We start from the raw sequence: 21,615 nt of genomic DNA, 5'->3' as shown, positions 1-21,615 counted from the left end.
TTAGTATTTGATTATTCTTATTTGTTTTGTGAAAGTATGATATATAAAAAAAAAAAAAAAAAAAATTACATTTGAAAGATAGATTTTTATATTTAATTGAATTATTTTAGTTTATTTTTATATTTATACTAATTTAATAAAATTATTTATATTTTAATAATTATTAAATTAATTATATAGTCATCACAGTTTAACCTCAATCTGGCCTTAAAAACCTTGAACATTTTTTCTTTTATAGTTCATTGAACAGTTTGGGTTTGAAAACCATGATTATAATAAGTGATGTCAACTGAACTTTTATGTAGTTAAAAAATACCCTCATTAACGAAGGATAATTTCATTTAGAAATAGGATCACAAATATCAAATAAAATTTTCATTTTGAATTCAAAATGAAAATTCCTAAAAATTTAGAATTATTTTCCCTTCACGTTCAAAAAAGAAATTACAGTTACTGCTTATCTTTAAAGTTTATCATTTTTATTTGTTTGAAATATAAAAATACATATTTCTAAATTATAATAGATACAAATTATTAACTTTTACAAAAAAAAAAAAAAAAAAAAGAGTCTCTCTAAGCACATGCGTAAGCGTGTGCTTAGAGGCTAGTATTATTATAGTAAGATACAATGCCTGAAATTTCAAAGCCAAAACATAGTGAAGACAAGGAAAAAACAAAATGATACTTTGGATTTCTTTTCTAAAAAAGAAAAAAGAAAAGAAGAAGAAGAAGAATGTAGTGGATTTCAATTAATACACTTTGATAAATATTAGCATCTTGTCAAATTACTTATATTCCTGTATTCTTTTAGTGTATTAGCTATTTTATGTCTTCACTCTTCTCTACCTTGACTTAGTGAGTTATTGGCAAGGCTAGAATTTGCCACTTCTGTGTTATTTACTTACTACCTACAGAGCCTACAACTCATTGAAGTATGATTTTTTTATAAGAGAAGTATTTCAGTTTTGTAGCTTTGCTTACTAATATGCTTACACAACACATCCTTGTACTTAATTTTCCTCCACTTGAGATAATTTATAATTTTATTTATATTTCAGCCTACTCTTAATATCCCCTTCATCTTCCGCTCCATTGTTAATCAGTGAACATTGGTTTATTGATTATTATTCTGATTTTGTTACATATGTTTCAAAATTCCATTAGGTGGTGAATTGGATGACAAACCAACAATGGCCGGTTAAAACAATTGGACCAGCTATTCCATCAATCTACTTAGACAAGCGGTTGGAGGATGACAAGGAATATGGCGTTCACATATTCAAACCTGATGTGGATGCTTGCACGAAGTGGCTAGACACAAAGGAAATAGACTCAGTTGTTTATACATCATTTGGAAGCTTGGCATCCCTGGGAGAAGAGCAGATGGATGAGCTAACAAGGGGCCTAAAGAATAGCAATTGCTACTTCTTGTGGGTTGTCAGAGAAACTGAACAGAAAAAACTTCCTCCTAATTTTTTACAAGAAACATCAGAGAAGGGACTAGTTGTGAGTTGGTGTCCTCAGTTAGAAGTATTGGCTCATAAGGCCGTTGGGTGCTTCATGACTCATTGTGGATGGAACTCAACCCTTGAAGCATTAAGCTTGGGAGTGCCAATGGTTGCAATGCCAATATGGACGGATCAACCAACTAATGCAAAGTTCATTGTGGATGTGTGGAAGGTAGGGGTAAGGATTAAATTGGATGAAAGAGGCATAGCTACCAAAGAAGAAATAGAGCTGTGTATAAAGGAAGTAATAGAAGGAGAAAGAGGGAAAGAGATGAAAATGAATTCAGTAAGATGGAAAGAATTGGCTAAAGAAGCAGTGGATGAAGGTGGAAGTTCTGATAAAAATATAGAGGAGTTTGTGGCAAAACTTGTGCAATCTTAAAGTTAATGTAAGCAGCAATTCAGCAACTCTTCATTCAAATAATGGTCAAGGGAAAAAAATTTGCAATATCACTATTGGAGGTTGTTGTAGTGATACCAAGCGTTAACAAGTTGGAGGAAATTGATTTTTTATCAAAACATTACCCATGTGATTTCTCTAGAAGGAGTACAATATTATTTATCTAGCAAGCAATACCAAATTTCATTTTACAATGAATAGATTCTTCTGTACAACAAAAAAAAAAAATAAAAACCTAAACTAAGTCAAAGAAAAATTTCATACAACAACCGTAAAATTCCATAAACATTCATGTGATTCCAGTGAATGGCACATGATCCCAAAGTTAAGACCACTTGTATCAAGTATTTTCTTTATTCAAAATTGACTTTTAAAAAAAAAAAAAAAAAAAAAAAACCCATGTCAAATATTATTTTGACTAAATTGTAATTTTTACCCTTAAAGTTTGGGATAATTTTGATTTTGCCCCTAAAATTTTTGAATTTGAATTCCTAAACTTATGTCATTTTTAATTGAGGTGATAATTAATGGACAACTTATTATTTATGGCGCATAAACAAAAGAGCTTAAATCTAAATGATATGTATCATTAAGGGTCCAATTTTATAAATTTTAAGGGATAAAATCAAAATTATTCTGAAATTAAAGGGTGTAAATTACAATTTATTTATTTATTATTATTTTTAACATAAGTATATGTTTTCTTTAAGATCAAATATTCATCTATTCAGAAGTCTTGTCAGAACATTAAAAATAAATAATAATAAAAACTGCGCATGCATTTATCCTAAAACTGTCGCTTTTTAAAATCAAGTAAAGATTTTGAACAAAGAGGACATAAATCCATATTAAATCTTGCTCCATATTCTACACTTTGTATATCTTCGTTGTTAATCAATGAACATTATTTATTATTTTGATTTTATTACATCTGTTTCAAAATTCCATTAGGTGGTGAATTGGATGGCAAGTCAGCAATGACCTATTAAAACAATAGGACCTGTTATTCCATTAGTGTATTTGGAAAACGGTTGGAGGATGACAAAGAGTACTACGGCCTTCACCTATTCAAGCCTGATGTGGATGCTTGCATGAAGTGGCTAAACACAAAGGAAACTGGCTCAGTCGTTTATACTTCATTTGGAAGCATGGCATCCCTTGGAGAAGAGCAAATGGAGGAGCTAACATGGGGTCTAAAGAATAGCAAATGCTACTTTTTGTGGGTTGTTAGAGAAACAGAACAGAAAAAGCTTCCTGGTAATTTTCTAAAGGAAACGGAGAAGAAGGGCCTGGTTGTAAGTTGGTGCCCTCAACTAGAATTCGTATTGGCTCACAAGGCAATTGGGTGCTTTATAACTCATTGTGGATGAAACTCGACATTTGAGGCATTGAGTTTGGGGGTGCCAATGGTTGCAATGCCATAAAGGACAGATCAAACAACTAATGCAAAGTTGATTGTGGATGTGTGGAAGGTAGGAGCAAAGATTAAATTGGTTCAAAGAGGCATTGCTACCAAATAATAAATAGAGCTGTGTATAAGGGAAGTAATAGAAGGGGAAAGAGGGAAAGAGATGAAAAAGAATTCAATGAGATGGAAAGAACTGACTAAAGAGGTATTGGAAGGTGGAAGTTCTGATAAAAACATAGTGGAGTTTGTGGAAAAACTTGTAAACTCCTAAAGTTATTGTGACCAGTAACTCTTCATTACATTTCATATAAATATTTTTCCTTTAAATGGGTAGGATTTTGTAGTAGTGTTAAACTTGACTCATTTTCTGAAGCTGCGTTTATGAAAAACGCAGCTTAAACAGTACCCTGAAGCTGCGTTTTTGAAAAACGCAGCTCCAAAATGCAGACCCACTGCGCGTTTTTTGTAGTGACATGTCAAATATTATTTTCACTAAATTGTAATTTATATCCTTAAAGTTTGGGCTAGTTTTGATTTTAGAATTTCTTTAAAAAGAATTTGAATCTATAAAATTATGTCATTTTTAGTTGAGGTGATAGTTAACGGACAACTCATTATTTTTGGTGTATAAACAAAAGAGCTTAAATCTAAACAATATGTAATGTTAATTCTACGGATTCAAATTTTAAAATTTTATGTGTGTAAATTAAATTTTAGTTTTTCTTTTTAAAGCATAGGTATATGTGCTCTTAAAGATCAAATATTCATTTCTTCCGAAATCTTGTGAAAACATTAAAAATAATTAAATAAAACTTTGCGTGAATTTATCCTAAAACTGTCGCTTTTTAAAATCAAGCAAAGATGATGAACAATGAGTACATAAATCCATATTAAATATTATCCATTCCACACTTTATAGTTTATAACTTCGACATAACTACTAGAATTATTAATATGAAAGTATTAATTTTTTAATGTATTTTGTGAAAAGTCATACTTTTTTAATAGAAAGAACCCCACTTTGTTGTCGTAAAAGAAGACAAAAGTTGAAGGGGTCACCATTTTGCCTCCTAGAATGACAAAAACATACGTTTCTGTCTCTAATCTATGCCTCCGACCAGTATATCTCCCTATACACTTCTTCTTCTTATTATTTATTTTAAACAACCTCAACACTCCCCAAATTTATGAATAAATATTAAATATAACCTCCCCCCGTTCATTTATGTAAGCAATGATCTCATGTTCACATTATTGACTACTAGTATGTAACACACACTATGTACACAGTTACAATTCTACGTACACAAATATTTTTATATCATATGTTTAGTTAGAGTATTTTAATATTTTTAGGTTGTATTTTTTATTTTAAGTCTCTTTTAATTTAACTGTTGCTTATATTTAACTTAAATCATGATAATTTCGTGTAAATTTTTCTTAGCGCTTATTTTACATATTCTTTCATACAATTTTAAGGAAGTGTTTTGATCTTAATTGACCTGTACATACTTACAATTTAATCAATAACAAATATTTTTCAAGTTTTTAGGCACTAAAATGAAACTTATCAGTTACCCACATACTGCTTCTACATGTTACATAGTTCATAAATGCCACATATTATCCCAAGATCAACAACCTTAAGGTGGTTTATTTTCCACAATTGGTAAAACATAAAGTATAACACAAAAGTGAGATCGAGGATTTGTATTGTTGATCTGTCCCACTTTTTGTGCTTCACTTTTCATTGCCAATAAATTGTTTTTAAGAAAAATAATCAAACTATTTGGTGATGAAAATTTTCGTCACTAGGACATTTGGCAATGGGGATTACGTGACGAAAGTTGTTTCATCGCCAAATGTCATAGGCGACAAAATTAGAACATTTGGGGATGAAAATATTCATCACCAAATATACATTTTGCTGTAGGTTTGCCTCACATTCATTTTATTTTCCTTATAAAAAAACAAAGTTTAAGAAAAATCAAAAATCAAAAATCAAACATGCTATACCACAATAGAACACAAAAGTAGGATATAAAATTTGTATTTTTTATTTGTCTCACTTTTTGTGCTCAATTTTATGCTCACCAATTGCATCTTGCCACACACACACACACACACAGATATATATATATATATATATATTTTTTTTCCATATGAAACAAGGAAAGTGTAAAAAGAAAAAAAAGAAAAAAAGAGAAAAAAGAAGACATTAGACATACCACAATTGGTGAAGCATAAACTGAAACACAAAAGTGGAATAGTGAATGATTTGAATTTAGAAATATTTCATTCCCTTGACTAAACAGAAATAACCTTTAGTATGGGTATTTAGTACCTTGGTACTCTAAACCCACTTTCCCAAAATGTTGGCCAACCAGTCAATTAAAGAAAGAGCTTTTCTGGAAATGAGATTCCACATGCTGCTAACCTTAGGCTAGTAAGAGCACTTGTAGCATTGGAGTTAAAAGCTATATAGTTATTTTAGCTTCACCAAAACACACACACAAACAACAACAACAACAACAACAACCATACAGTAGTGGGGCTAAACCTATTTTTTTTTTTTAGCTTCATTGCTACAGTACACATCTATCTATGGACGTGCATTGTAGCGTAGAGCAAAAATATATATATATATATATATATTTATTCCCTACCCGGTTGTGTGTGTGGTTGTGATTGTTGTGTGTAGTGAATATATTATTTTATTGTAGTAGATATCTTATTTTATTGTGATGTTTATATTATTTTATTGTATTGAAAGCTAAAATAAACCCACTGCTGCAGCATATGTATAGGTAAAATAGATAGAATAACCTTTTGTGATACCAAATAGCTAAATTTTTAGCCTCACTGCTATGGATACTCTAATAATGTCAATTAGACATTAGGTGGTTAATCACTCCTAGATAATTCTATATATGATTATAAACAGATAATCCTATAATTGGTGGAGACTACCCAATCCTTCCAAACTCAACACCTCACAAAGGAGTTGATTCGACAATAATTTTTCATAATAAAATTTGCAATAACATTATGAATATAATTATTATATATTGTAATACACCTGTCATAATCAAAGTCTTAAAAACTAATTATAACAAAATAAAAGATAAAAAATAGAAGAGAGAGAGAGGTAAACTTAAAATGTATTTGGCTTGGATCCAGTGCCCTGGAGGTACTGGACTCAAATTTTACCCAATATTGGAGCACTAAATCTGTTGTAATGATATCATACGTCATCATTGCAATGATGGATCTAGCACACCGGAGGCACTAAACTCAAGTGAGTCAAGCGTTGCGCACTTATAATTACTAATGATCCAGCTTTCTCTATAAAATCATCAAGTTATTTGCAAGAAGAAAGACAGAAGTAAAGATGAAAGATGATAGATTATAAATAATGTAATACAAAACACCAAAAATTATTGAATACTCTGAGAGTACCATAAATGCGTACTCTCCCACCTCACATGAATTGTAGGTCCGACCATAAATTTAATTAGTGAGACCCACAATTATGTGAAATGAAAGAGTATACATTTATGGTACTCCGGAAGTACCTAATAATTATCCACAAAACACAGTAGCATCACTCATTCCAAATAAATCATCATTTTTCTAGCATCTACAAACGTAGCAATAAGACTATAAGAGGCTAAGCAGGAAACCTCAAAGGCCATAACGTAGCGAAGGTAAGGCCGCCCAACTAACAAAATGAGCTTAAATCCGTTGACTTGTCAAGGTCATTGGACTGGAAGGTGGGCAAAGGCATGGAATATGCATAATTTCATAAAAAAAAAAAAAAAAATCTGTGTTTCTCAGTCACTTGTTGTTGACTTACCTTTGCACAACAACTTAATGTGCCCTCAAATTCTTTGAACCAGACTTTCTTTTTCTCTTTGTTTAGTTCCTTTTTTATTTGTTGTTGACTTCCTTCACTAGGTGTCTATTTAATGTTTTGTCATAAAGCTTTTGCGAACTGAAACTCCTAAAGTTATTGTAAGCAGCAACTCTTCATTATATTTCATATAAATATTTTTCTTTTAAATGGGTAGGATTTTGTAATAGTGTTAAACACGACTCATTTTCTTTATTCAACACTCTGCCCTTTTTTTAAACACATGTCAAATATTATTTTGACTAAATTGTAATTTATAACCTTAAAATTTGGGCAAGTTTTAATTTTGCTACGTACTAAAATTTTAGAATATTTTTTTTTAAAGAATTTGAATCCATAAAATTATGTCATTTTTAGTTGAGGTAATAGTTAATGGACAACTCATTATTTTTGGTGCATAGACAAAAGAGCTTAAATCTAAACAATATGTAATGTTAATGGGACAAATTAAAATTTTAAAATTTTAAGCAATAAAATCAAAATTACACCAAAATTTATGGGTGTAAATTGAAATTTAGTCTTTCTTTTTAAAGCATAAGTATATGTGCTCTTAAAGATCATATATTCATCTCCCCCGAACTCTTATCGAAACATTAAAAATAATTAAATAAAACTGTGAGTGAATTTATCCTAAAACTGTCGCTTTTTAAAATCAAGCAAAGATGATGAACAATGAGTACATAAATCCATATTAAATATTATCCATTCCACACTTTATAGTTTATAATTATAACTTCGACATAACGACTACAATTATCGATATGAAAGTACTAATTTTTTTAATGTATTTTGTGAAAAGTCATACTTTTTAAATAGAAAGAACATCTCTTTGCTGTCGTAGAAGAAGACAAAAGATAAGGGGGTTACCATTTTGCCTACTAGAATGACAAAAGCATATCTTTCTGTCTCTAATCTGTTCCTCCGACCAGTATTTCTCCCTATACACTTCTTCTTCTTATTATTTATTTTAAACAACCTCAACCCTCCCCAAGTTTATGAATAAATAGTAAATACAACCTCCCCCGTTCATTTATGTAAGCAATGATCTCATGTTCACATCATTGACTACTAGTACGTAACACACACTATGTACACAGTTACAATTCTACGTACACCAAAATTTGCATATCATATGTTTAGTTATAGTATTTTAATGCTTTTAGGTTGTATTTTTTTTATTTTAAGCCTCTTTTAACTGTTGCTTATATTTAACTTATATCATGATAATTTCATGTAAATTTTTCTTAGCGCTTATTTTACATATATATTCTTTCATACAATTTTAAGGAGGTGTTTTGATCTTAATTAACTTGTATATACTTACAATTTAATCAATAACAAATATTTATCAAGTTTTTAGGCACTAAAATGAAACTTATCAGTTGCCCACATACTGCTTCTACATGTTACATGGTTCATAAATGTCACATATTATCCCAAGATCAACAACCTTAAGGAGGTTTATTTTTCACAATTGATGTAGCATAAAGTAGAACACAAAAGTGAGATCGAGGATTTGTAATGCTTATCAATCCCACTTTTTGTGCTCTACTTTTTATCACCAATAATTTTTTTTTTTTTTTAAATAATCGAACTATTTGGTGACCAAAATTTTTGTCACCAGGACATTTGACGATGGGGATTACGTGACAAAAGTTGTTTTGTCACCAAATGTCATAGGTGACAAAATTAGAACATTTGAGGATGAAAACATTTGTCATCAAATATACATTTTGCTGTAGTGTGGCCTCATATTCTTTTTATTTTCCTTATAAACAACCAAAGTTTAAAATTTCTTTTAAAAAAAAAAAAAAAAAAAAGACATGCTATACCACAATTTGTGGAGCATAAAATAGAACATAAAAGTGGGATATAAAATTTGTATTTTTGATTTGTCCCACTTTATGTGCTTGACTGCTTTATGCTCTACCAATTATATCTTGCCACATTTTTTTTCTATATAAAACAACAAAAGTGTTAAAAAAGAAAAAAGAAAAAAAGGCATGAGACATGAGATATGTCGCAGTTGGTGGAGCATTAAGTAAAACACAAAAGTGGAATGGTGAAGGATTTGAATTTAGAAATATTTAATTCCCTTGGCCAAACAAAAATAACCTTTAATATGGATATTGAGCACCTTGGTACTCTAAACCCAATTTTCCAAAATGTTGGCCAGCCAGTCAATTAAAGAAAGAGCTTATTTTTTTCACAAAAATAAAAAACAAAAAAAACCAAGAAGAGCTTATTTGCAAATGAGATCCCACATGCTGTTAACCTTAGGCTGGTAATAATGTCAATTAGATATTAGGTGGTTAATCACACCTAGATAATTCTATATGTATATATAAGATTATACATAGATAATCCTATGATTGGCGGGGACTCTACCCAATCCTTCCAAACTCGACACCTCACATAGGAGTTGGTTCGACAATAATTTTTCATAATAAAATTTGCAACAACATTATGAATATAATTATTATATATTGTAATACACCCGTCATAATCAAAGTCTTAAAAAATAATTATAACAAAATAAATAAATAAAAAACATAGTAGAGAGAGATAAACTTAAAAGGTAATTGGCTTAGGTCCAGTGCCCTAGAAGTGTGGAAGTGCTAGACCCAAACTTTACCCAATATTGGAGTAGTAGATCTGTTGTGACGGTATCATGTATTATCATTACAATAAATCTAATACACTGGAGGCACTAAACTCAAGCTTTGCCCACTTATAATTACTAATGATCTGGCTTTCTCCATAACACACAGTAGCATCACTCATTCCGAATAAATTATCATTTTTCTTGCATCTACAAATGTGGCAATAAGATTATAAGAGGCAAAGCAGGAAATCTCAGAGGCCATAACATTGCCAAGACAAGGCCACCCAACTAACAAAATGAGCTCAAATCCGTTGACTCGTCAAGGTCATTGGACTGGAAGATGGGAAAAGGCATGGGATATGCATAGCATATAGGACAACTAATTAATACCATTATTCAACTTCACCAATGAGTTATATAATATATGTTTGATTCCCGGTTCATGAATTCTTCATCCTAAGTTTCTTCACACACATACAGAGATCAACAGAGAGAATGGAGAGTCAAACTCAAGCAAAACCTCAACCTCATATCCTAGTACTTCCATGTCCTCTACAAGGTCACATAAACCCAATGCTCCAGTTCTCAAAGCGCCTGGCCTCAAAGGGTCCTAGAGTCACATTAGTAGCTACCTCCTCTATTAGTAAGTCAGTGAAAGCCATAGCCAGCCACACTATCAACATAGAAATCATCTCTGATGGCTCTACAGAAAGCATAACTTTAGACACCAGTACTGACAGTGATGCATTCTTTGAAAACTTCAAGGTGACAGTCTCTCAAAGCTTGATAAAGCTGATTGAAACCCAAAAAAGATCCAGACACCCTCCAAAATTTGTTGTGTATGACTCAGGTATGCCGTGGGCTCTAAACTTAGCTCGGGAACTAGGCTTAGATGGTGCTCCATTTTTCACTCAATCTGGTGCTGTTAATGCAATCTATTATCATGGCTATAAAGGAACACTAAAGTTGCCCTTAGAAGAGCCTACAGTATCACTGCCCTCGTTGCCATTACTAGGAGCCAATGATCTACCTTCTTTCATGGCCGATACTGGCACGTACCGAGCTTTATTTAGAACCTTATTGAATCAATTATCGAATATTGATGAAGCAAATTGGATCTTCTGTAACACCGTCTACGAGTTGGAAGATGAGGTAGGCTAAGAAATTCCTTTTATATTGATACATATTTGCTTAAGTTTCTCCAATAAGCCTGCGCGAACACAAATATATAGGCTTAAATTATGTAAATATGATGTAACTTTTTCTAAATGATGTATATACCACTTAAACACATAACAAAAAAGTAATTAGAAAGTTATTTGATTATGTTATTAAGGTAGCACCAATTATATTTCTGACATGAGTTTATAAATTCCTCTTCTTCAAAAAAGAAAAAGAAAAAAGCTTATAAATTTTGTATAGCAAAATTAGTAATAGTATCTTCAAAAATTTTCTTTCCATTTTAGCTTTGCTTACTTTACAGAACACGTTCCTTGCCTTTTCTCTTTCAAATAATCCCAGATTTCATCCTATAATTGCTATCTTCTCCATCTTTAGTAATTTACAAGCTTTTATAATTGAAAGTTGATTTTGTTGTTATTATTATTATTTACTATTATTATTATTATTATTATTATTAAGGGCATTGGTTTATGAGTTATTTTTACAAACATTTTATTGGGAGAATAATAAAACAATAAATGTTGTCGACAACTTTTTATATTTTCCACAAAAGTTGTGTCAAATCTTTTCTATTATAGTTTATTAACAATTGTCTTAAGGACATCTGTTAACATGAATAGCAATTTCTATAATCCATTAGGTATTGAATTGGATGACAAGCCAATGGCCTGTTAAAACTATTGGACCAACTATTCCATCAATTTACTTAGACAAGCGGTTGGAAGATGACAAAGAGTATGGCCTTAGCTTGTTCAAGCCCGAGGTGGATGCTTGCTTGAAGTGGCTAGACACAATGGAAGCTGGCTCAGTCATTTATATATCATTTGGAAGCTTAGCATCCCTTGAAGCAGACCAAATGGAGGAGCTAACATTGGGATTGAAGAATAGCAATTGCCACTTCTTATGGGTAGTTAGAGATTCTGAACACAAAAAGCTTCCAGCTAATTTTGTACAAGAAACAACAGAAAAAGGGTTGGTTGTGAGTTGGTGCAATCAACTTGAAGTATTGGCTCACAAGGCCATTGGGTGCTTCATGACTCATTGTGGATGGAACTCGACGCTTGAGGCATTGAGCTTGGGGGTGCCAATGGTTGCTATGCCACAATGGACAGATCAAAGAACTAATGCAAAGTTTATCGTAGATGTGTGGAAGGTAGGGGTTAGGATTAAACTTGACGAAAAAGGTCTTGCTAACAAAGAAGAAATAGAGTTGTGTATAAGGGAAATAATGGAAGGAGAGTATCAACTTGAAGTATTGGCTCACAAGGCCATTGGGTGCTTCATGACTCATTGTGGATGGAACTCGACGCTTGAGGCATTGAGCTTGGGGGTGCCAATGGTTGCTATGCCACAATGGACAGATCAAAGAACTAATGCAAAGTTTATCGTAGATGTGTGGAAGGTAGGGGTTAGGATTAAACTTGACGAAAAAGGTCTTGCTAACAAAGAAGAAATAGAGTTGTGTATAAGGGAAATAATGGAAGGAGAGAGTGGGAAAGAGATGAAAACGAATTCAGTGAAATGGAAAAAATTGGCTATAGAAGCAGTGGATGAAGGTGGAAGTTCAGATAAAAACATAGAGGGGTTTGTGGAAAAGTTACAAATTTTGGCCAATATGACCAAAATTTATTAAACCATTTATTAAATTTATTCCTCAGAAATATATACCCACTTAAAAACCAGGCTATTATGAACTATTTCGATTGTTTAGCATGTGTCAATTATTTCGGTTGATACAAATCATTCCATCTTTTTGTATAATTGTTTATCCTTATTATGTAATGAATAAATTAAACTCTTTGCTTGTGTGTTTAATTTTTTTTTCCCCATTAATGTTGATATTGAGAACACTATTGAGACTTGTAAAGTCTATATTTTTAGGTTGGCAACAATGAACAAATTGTAACCTTAGAACTTAGTTTGTCTATTTGTTTAGTCTAGAAATATGTAGTTAAACAGGACAAATGAAGTTTAGCACAGTTAAAGAGTCAAAGAAATCAGAAAAGCATGTGCAAATAAGTATTACTTAGTCACAAGCAATATTGCGTTTGGGCTGCTTTGTTTGCCTGGAATTGGACTGTTCCGTTTGTCTGGAACTTTCTTCTCTATTATTGGTAGGGGGGCCATGGCCCTCGTCGTCGTCATTGTTTCGATGACGTTGGCGAGGATTTGGCATATTGCTATTCTCATGGGAGAGGCGTTGCCTCAATTCCTCATTTTGCTTGGTCAATTCTTCAACACTCGCTGCTAGTGTTTGAATCTACTGGGTCATTTGCATTGGATCAAGTGGGACTGCTGAACTTGGATCCATTGCGTTGTTTGAATGGTAAAGCTACGAAAATCTGAATAATTCAGATTTACATTTGCCACAGACAATGCTAAACTGATGAAGCCCAAAATGGTCGTCATGATGACCTCGCCAGAGTTTATGATGAGGTAACGTTCCATGAAAAGATGAGAGAGAAAGACACCAGAATTGCATTAGCCAACGGTCCAATAATAAAGTCAGTAGAATTCTCAATATTTCTTAGAGAATAAGAATGTAATTCTGTAAGTTTGAATTGTGTACCTTGTTTTTGGTGCTTTGTGGCTTATTTATAGCCTTCATATAGCCATTGGAAGCCTCATTATGAGTGTGATTGTCATTGACCTCTTAATGGCTTTTTTGGCTATTTGAGTAACGTCTGCCTGAGATTAAATGAAGGTTTGATTAGCTCATGATTGACCTTTCTAACCGTTGGAGTTCGTCGGTTACAAGACTAGTGATGGCTATGTCATTAATGTTGTATGATTGTTTTCTTTGTATGACGACTATGTGGGCCTTATGCTCATCCTTAGTATGGACGAGTTTGTGGAGTGACGGTTTGTCAACTATATGATGAACCTGTAATTTTTGTACTCGTCATATATATATATATATATATATATTAATAAATAAATAAATAAAATTAATAATGATAATATTTTAATGATTCAAATTCATATGCTAGTCATCTTTGAGTACCAAATTGTATAAATTCAAAAACATTCAAAATCATACTGGGTTTAAAATTTTCAATCTCTTGACATTTGCATTCTTTTTCTTGGGTTCAAACCTATTATATAAAGATCAGATTCGATCTGAATCTTCCAAACTGACCCATAGCATTCCTAATACAGTATGTTTGAAGACACAGGAAATTTTCAGACATTTTCACTAAATTGGTTTGAATTTGTGTTTATGGAGGAACCCAGGTGAAGTGAATATGTGAGTGGGTGTGAAAACATAGAGCAACACTATGTTTAGTTGTACTATTTTCTTGCATCAGCAAATGTAATAATATTATTAATTTATTATAAGATCCACTGACTGCCAGAAATTTCAAAAGCCAGACTTAATGAAGACAATTAGGCAAGGCTATAAAACAAAATGAGACTATTGATCCGTTTGGATGGAACTTATTGTTGTTGAAACTGAAAACTGAAAACACTGTAGCAAAATAATTTTTAAATGTGTGAATAGTACCGTAGGACCCATTTTTAATATTTTTTAGTGCATGAACAGTGATGAACCATGCATGAACAGTGATTTTTGTCCCCTATATAGTGAACTCATGTGATGTTACTGTTCACGTGCAGGGGAAAAAAAAAAATCTGAAAACGCAAAACGTAAACGTGGATTCAGTTGAATCCAAACGGGTACTATGGGTCCGTTTGAATTGAACTTATTGCTACTGAAACTGAAAACTAAAAATACTATAGCAAAATAATTTTTAAATGTGTGAATAGTACCGTAGGACTCATTTTAATATTTTTTAGTGCATAAACAGTGATGAACAGTGTATAAACAGTGATTTTTGTCCCCTGCATAGTGAACCTATGTGATATTACTGTTCACGCGCAAGGGAAAAAAAATCTGAAAACGTAAAACATAAACGTGGATTCAGTTGAATCCAAACGAGTACTATGTATCCGTTTGGATACAAGTCTGCGTTCCCCTCCCCCCATTTTTTTTTTTTTTTTTTTTTTTTTGCTTCAGCCACAATTGTTGACCAAGTCAGTAGTGAACAGTGCACATGTATCCTTTGACTCCTGCTTTTAAGGTTATCTGCATGCGATTTGTTACTATTATTATTATTTTGAAATGCAGAGGCATAAACAAAATGATTGTTTGCATTTCACATCCAACATACAAGTAATGAAAATGTTTAACTTCACTGTGAATTATAAATTTGATTTCTAGTTCATGATCCAAAGATACGCACACCCAAATTAGAGAGGGAAAGTTCTATCCTAATATTTCTGTTACCCTTCATTATTAGAATAATAGTTAAGTATAAAATTTAGTTACAAAATTGTTTGTAATCTAAGACTACAACTTTACTTAGTATCTTTTTATTGGAGGTGAATTTTGAAAATTTCACCATTAGATTACATCTTCTTCTTATATCCTCTATGCTTGCAAAATTTATAGAAAATTAAATATCAATAACTATGTCATTAATAAATTGTTTAAATTGTCAGTTTTTGTAATTGAAAATTATGCATAAAATATAAGCTTATAGATCATATAGTATATAATATTCAACTGACATAAAATTTGACATGTGTATTAAGAGTGTAAAGAACATGTCATTTTTTAGTTAGATTTTCAAAATATGTAATAATGTTTATTTCATTGAGTAAGATTGTAGTCTTAGGTTACAACTAATTTTATAACTAAAATTTTTCCAATAGTTAAAATTGAGCTCCCATTTTTTCTCACTCATGTATAACTAATAGTCTAATACCATCTATTATGATGCCCAACGAGGAGCAATAGAGTTGCCCTCTGAAGTGCCTATGGTATTAGTATAATAGCATCATTGCCCTTGATGCCTTCACTAGGAATCAAGGTCGACCTACCTTCTTTCCTGTCTGATTAGAGATTGTACCCAGGTTTATTTAGCATCTCATTGAATCAATTCTCAACTATATACACGAAACAAAATGAATCTTTTATAACACCTTTGAGAATTGAAAGATGGGGTAGGGTAAGAAATTCATATATATTTATAAAAGGTGTCTTGCATAGTATTGATGGGCTTCAATTATTTACTTGGAGATGTGTTGGGCCTAATTGGACTTGATTGTACCGAGAATTTAAGGGTTGGTAGGCCCTCATTGCAAAGCCCTAGTGTATGTAATGCAAAAGAATTCTCTGTGATAATTAAGTAGTACACATTGAATATAGTGGATTTCATCTTATACTCTATTGTATAAATATTAACATCTTGTCAAATTACATATATTCCTGTATTCTTTTAGAGTGCTAGTTATTTTATTAAGGTACATTGGATAAGGCCGTGTGTTATATGCCTACTGACTACAGAGCCTCCAACTCATGAATACGAATCGTTTTTAAGAAAAGCATTTAACTTTTGTAGCTTTGCTTACTAATATGATTACACAACACATCCCTAGATGTTTCCTGTATTTGTTTTAAATAATTTTAGATTTCATCCTATTTTTGATATCCTCCCCAAATTTCTTCGTTGTAATCAATGAACATTATTTATTATTTTGATTTTCTTACATATATTTCAAAATTCCATTAGGTGGTGAATTGGATGGCAAGTCAGCAATGGCCTATTAGACAATAGGACCAATTATTGCATTAGTGTACTTGGACAAATGGTTGGAGGATGACAAAGAGTACGGCCTTCTCATATTCAAGCCTGATGTGGATGCTTGCATGAAGTGGCTAAAACACAAAGGAAACTGGCTAGTCGTTTATACTTCATTTGGAAGCATGGCATCCCTTGGAGAAGAGCGAATGGAGGAGCTAACATGGGGTCTAAAGAATAGCAATTGCTACTTTTTGTGGGTTAATGTTAGAGACACATAACAGAGAAAGCTTCCTAGAAATTTTATGAAGAAAACAGTGAAGAAGGGGCTAGTTGTAAGTTGGTTCCCTCAACTAGAAGTATTGGCTCACAAGGCAAGTGGATGCTTTATGACTCATTGTGGATGGAACTCGACACTCGACGCATTGAGTTTGGAGCTGCCAATGATTGCAATGCCACAATGGAGAAATCAATCAACTAATGCAAAGTTCATTGTGGATGTGTGGAACGTAGGAATTAAGATTAAATTGGATGAAAGAGGCATTGCTACCAAAGAACAAATAGAGCTTTGTATAAGAGAAGTAATAGAGGGGAGAGAGTGAAAGAGATGAAAATGAATTCAGTTAGATAGAAAGAATGGGCTAAATAGGTAATGGGTGAAGGTGGAAGTTTTGATCAAAACATAGAGGAGTTTGTGGCAAAACTTGTAAACTCCTAAAGTTATTCTTAGTTGTAACTCTTCATTATATTTTATTTAAATGGGTAGTGTGGGGCCCATGGGCCTGATAGCCTCGGCCCATCATGTAGCAGGCCCAAGGCCCAGGCCGAGGAGCACAGGCTATTCATAGCTAAGGTGGGGGAAAGCCTCTTTTCCCAATCCACGCCGAGGACCACCTTATCCTCGGCCTGACAAAGGTGATTTTGGGGAGAGACTAACCCCAAAGTAAGCTGTCACTCTCACATTTAATGCACTCAACTAACCCTCCTGGCCGCATTAATGGGGAGGTAACCCCTTGGCAGGATAACGTTGATCAGAGTGAACCACTTGAGTACTGATAAGGCCTCTGATGGGACGGACGGCCAGAAAAAAGGCAAATAGGTGATCAACAGATGGAAGGAGGAGATAGGAAGATGAAAACTATAAAAGAAAAGCTAGTAAAGTAAGAAAGGAGGGGGGGGGGGGAAAGAGAGAACAATAAGGCCTCCTCGGCCACAGGCCAAGGAGCATCCCCCCATTTGTAAAGAAACTCTTAGCATTTCTTATAAGAAAAGTTCATGCATGGTGATCGACGGCCAGCATCTAAACCTTCCAACCCACTCTCTATAAATTTATTGTTTGGGCTTATTGGGCTGAAAATCCATCACTCAGGGCCAATCCAAATTGAGTCCCTACAATTGGCGCCGTTTGTGGGAAGGGATTAGAGTGCTGGCCGGCGCACTGGGCGAGTGTTCTAACTATTCGTTTTACAGTAGGTTGAAAAAAAAAAAAAAAAAAAAATTTACAAAACTTAAAAAATAAAAAAAAAAAAAAAAAAAAAAAAACTTTTTTCATGTACCGGCCGGTATTATTTGAAATTGGCCGGTATTATCCGAAATTGGCCGGTATGGCCGGTACATGGCCGGTACGGCCGGTATTTAAACCGGTACGAAACATTAATGTTTCGATACCAGTATGCAACCGGTACGGTACGTATCGGCCGGTACGGCCGGTACCGGTACGATATCGACTTCCTTGCAATAAATTGTTTAATTTGTCAGTTTTTGTAATTGAAAATTATGCATAAAATATTAGTTTATAGATCATATAGTATATAATATTCAACTGACATAAAATTTGACATGTGTATTAAGAGTGTAAAGAACATGTAATTTTTTAGTTAGATTTTCAAAATATGTAATAATGTATATTTCATTGAGTAAGGCTATAGTCTTAGGTTACAACTAATTTTGTAACTAAACTTTTTCCAATAGTTAAAATTGAGCTCCCATTTTTTCTCACTCATGTATAACTAATAGTCTAATACCATCTATTATGATGCCCAACGAGGAGCAATAAAGTTGCCCTCTGAAGTGCCTATGGTATTAGTATAATAGCATCATTGCCCTTGATGCCTTCACTAGGAATCAAGGTCGACCTACCTTCTTTCCTGTCTGATTAGAGATTGTACCCAGGTTTATTTAGCATCTCATTGAATCAATTCTCAACTATATACACGAAACAAAATGAATCTTTTATAACACGTTTGAGAATTGAAAGATGGGGTAGGGTAAGAAATTCATATATATTTATAAAAGGTGTCTTGCATAGTATCGATGGGCTTCAATTATTTACTTGGAGATGTGTTGGGCCTAATTGGACTTGATTGTACCGAGAATTTAAGGGTTGGTAGGCCCTCATTGCAAAGCCCTAGTGTATGTAATGCAAAAGAATTCTCTGTGATAATTAAGTAGTACACATTGAATATAGTGGATTGCATCTTATACTCTATTGTATAAATATTAACATCTTGTCAAATTACGTATATTCCTGTATTCTTTTAGAGTGCTAGTTATTTTATTAAGGTACATTGGATAAGGCCATGTGTTATATGCCTACTGACTGCAGAGCCTCCAACTCATGAATACGAATCGTTTTTGAGAAAAGCATTTAACTTTTGTAGCTTTGCTTACTAATATGATTACACAACACATCCCTAGATGTTTCCTATATTTGTTTTAAATAATTTTAGATTTCATCCTATTTTTGATATCCTCCCCAAATTTCTTCGTTGTAATCAATGAACATTATTTATTATTTTGATTTTCTTACATATATTTCAAAATTCCATTAGGTGGTGAATTGGATGGCAAGTCAGCAATGGCCTATTAGACAATAGGACCAGTTATTGCATTAGTGTACTTGGACAAATGGTTGGAGGATGACAAAGAGTACGGCCTTCTCATATTCAAGCCTGATGTGGATGCTTGCATGAAGTGGCTAAAACACAAAGGAAACTGGCTAGTCGTTTATACTTCATTTGGAAGCATGGCATCCCTTGGAGAAGAGCAAATGGAGGAGCTAACATGGGGTCTAAAGAATAGCAATTGCTACTTTTTGTGTGTTAATGTTAGAGACACATAATAGAAAAAGCTTCCTAGAAATTTTATGAAAAAAACAGTGAAGAAGGGGCTAGTTGTAAGTTGGTTCCCTCAACTAGAAGTATTGGCTCACAAGGCAAGTGGATGCTTTATGACTCATTGTGGATGGAACTCGACACTCGAGGCATTGAGTTTGGAGGTGCCAATGATTGCAATGCCACAATGGAGAAATCAATCAACTAATGCAAAGTTCATTGTGGATGTGTGGAACGTAGGAATTAAGATTAAATTGGATGAAAGAGGCATTGCTACCGAAGAACAAATAGAGCTTTGTATAAGAGAAGTAATAGAGGGGAGAGAGTGAAAGAGATGAAAATGAATTCAGTTAGATGGAAAGAACTGGCTAAAGAGGTAATGGGTGAAGGTGGAAGTTTTGATCAAAACATAGAGGAGTTTGTGGCAAAACTTGTAAACTCCTAAAGTTATTCTTAGTTGTAACTCTTCATTATATTTTATTTAAATGGGTAGGCTTTTGTAGTAGCGTGAAATTTAACTCATTTTCTTTATTCAAAATTATGTCTTTTTTTTTTTTTTTTTAACCCATGTCAAATATTATTTTGACTAAATTGTAATTTATTTCCTTAAAGTTTGGGTTAATTTTGATTTTGCCCCTAAAATTTTTGAATTTGAATTCATAAAATTATTTCATTTTTAATTGAGTTGATAATTAACGGATAACTCATTATTTATGGTGTATAAACAAAAGAGCTTTAATCTAAATGATATGTAACATTAAGGGCATGGGTCCAATTTATAAATTTTAAGGGATAAAATCAAAATTTTCTGAAATTTAAGGGTATAAATTGCAAATTTTTTTTTTAACATAAGTAAATGTTTTCTTAAAGATCAAATATTCATCTCTTTAGAACTCTTGTCGAAACATTAAAAAAAATTAAAAATTAAAAACTGCGCATGCGTTATACTGTCGCTTGTTTTTTTTTTTTTTGAAGCCTATACTGTTGCTTGTTAAAATGAAGTAAAGATGATGAACAATTAGGACATAAATCCAAATTAAATCTTGCTCCATTCTACACTTTATAGCTTCAACATCACTTCTACAATTATTTATAAAAGTATCGCTCTAATTTTTTTTTTCCCCTTCTCAAAAAAAAAAAAAAAAAAAAGAATCACTTTTTTAATGTATCTAATTGTCCAAAGTCATACTTTTTAGATAGAAAGAACCTCTCTTTGTTGTCTTAGAAATAGACAAAGATGAAGGGGTCACCATTTTGACACCTAGAATGACAAAAACAATACCTTTCTGTCTCTAATCCAAGCCTCAACCCTCCCCGAATTTCTTTATAGATACAACCTCCCCCATTCATTTATGTAAGCAATGATCTCAAGTGCTAATATTATTGAGTTTTTATATTGCAAGAAATAGACAAAGATGAAGGGGTCACCATTTTGACACCTAGAATGACAAAAACAATACCTTTCTGTCTCTAATCCAAGCCTCAACCCTCCCCGAATTTCTGTATAGATACAACCTCCTCCGTTCATTTATGTAAGCAATGATCTCAAGTGCTAATATTATTGAGTTTTTATATTGCAAAAGTGGATGAGATGTACCCATTTAAGATTCCCACTCAATTGTATAATTCAAGGAAATGAAGTGTAACTTTAGGTAGGAATCTTTGAAAAAAAATAAAAAATAAAAAACAGAATATTCTATTAAGAAGGATAGGGATCTATTTGTTGCATATTTAGAAATTAGGTGCGCGGGGGGAGTAGGGACTAGGGAGTGTCATTTATACAAATATTTTAGGTTGAGACTAAGAGAGGAACCTCATTTATATACATCTCATGATCTCTTTTGTAAACAGTGTGTGTGAAACCTGACAAGTTTAGCAATAAGAACCCAAAAAGAATTCAG

The 21,615-nt window shown here is 32.7% G+C and overlaps 2 protein-coding genes and 3 pseudogenes across 2 annotated transcripts; all 5 read left to right on the top strand.

Annotated features, from left to right (window-relative positions):
* Positions 1-782: 782 nt before the first annotated feature.
* LOC136061414 (mogroside IE synthase-like) lies at positions 783-1,916 on the top strand. The gene has a single exon (XM_065765613.1). The coding sequence runs from the start codon at positions 1,177-1,179 to the stop codon at positions 1,888-1,890; it is 714 nt and encodes a 237-aa protein (XP_065621685.1). The 5' UTR covers positions 783-1,176; the 3' UTR covers positions 1,891-1,916.
* Positions 1,917-1,931: 15 nt separating this feature from the next.
* LOC112019353 (mogroside IE synthase-like) lies at positions 1,932-3,587 on the top strand (annotated as a pseudogene).
* A 6,665-nt stretch (positions 3,588-10,252) lies between these two features.
* LOC112039387 (mogroside IE synthase) lies at positions 10,253-12,831 on the top strand. The gene is made up of 3 exons (XM_065765619.1): positions 10,253-10,986; positions 11,657-12,169; positions 12,419-12,831. Exons 1-3 carry the CDS (start codon positions 10,330-10,332, stop codon positions 12,647-12,649), a joined length of 1,401 nt encoding a protein of 466 aa, XP_065621691.1. The 5' UTR covers positions 10,253-10,329; the 3' UTR covers positions 12,650-12,831.
* A 3,979-nt stretch (positions 12,832-16,810) lies between these two features.
* Positions 16,811-17,319, top strand: LOC136064187 (mogroside IE synthase-like; annotated as a pseudogene).
* A 2,125-nt stretch (positions 17,320-19,444) lies between these two features.
* On the top strand, positions 19,445-20,159 carry LOC112039375 (mogroside IE synthase-like; annotated as a pseudogene).
* Positions 20,160-21,615: the final 1,456 nt, after the last annotated feature.

The sequence above is a fragment of the Quercus suber genome, unplaced genomic scaffold (genome assembly GCF_002906115.3).
Source record: "Quercus suber isolate HL8 unplaced genomic scaffold, Cork oak 2.0 scaffold_643, whole genome shotgun sequence".
Taxonomy (NCBI): domain Eukaryota; kingdom Viridiplantae; phylum Streptophyta; class Magnoliopsida; order Fagales; family Fagaceae; genus Quercus; species Quercus suber.
This window is presented reverse-complemented; position numbering and strand designations above follow the sequence as displayed.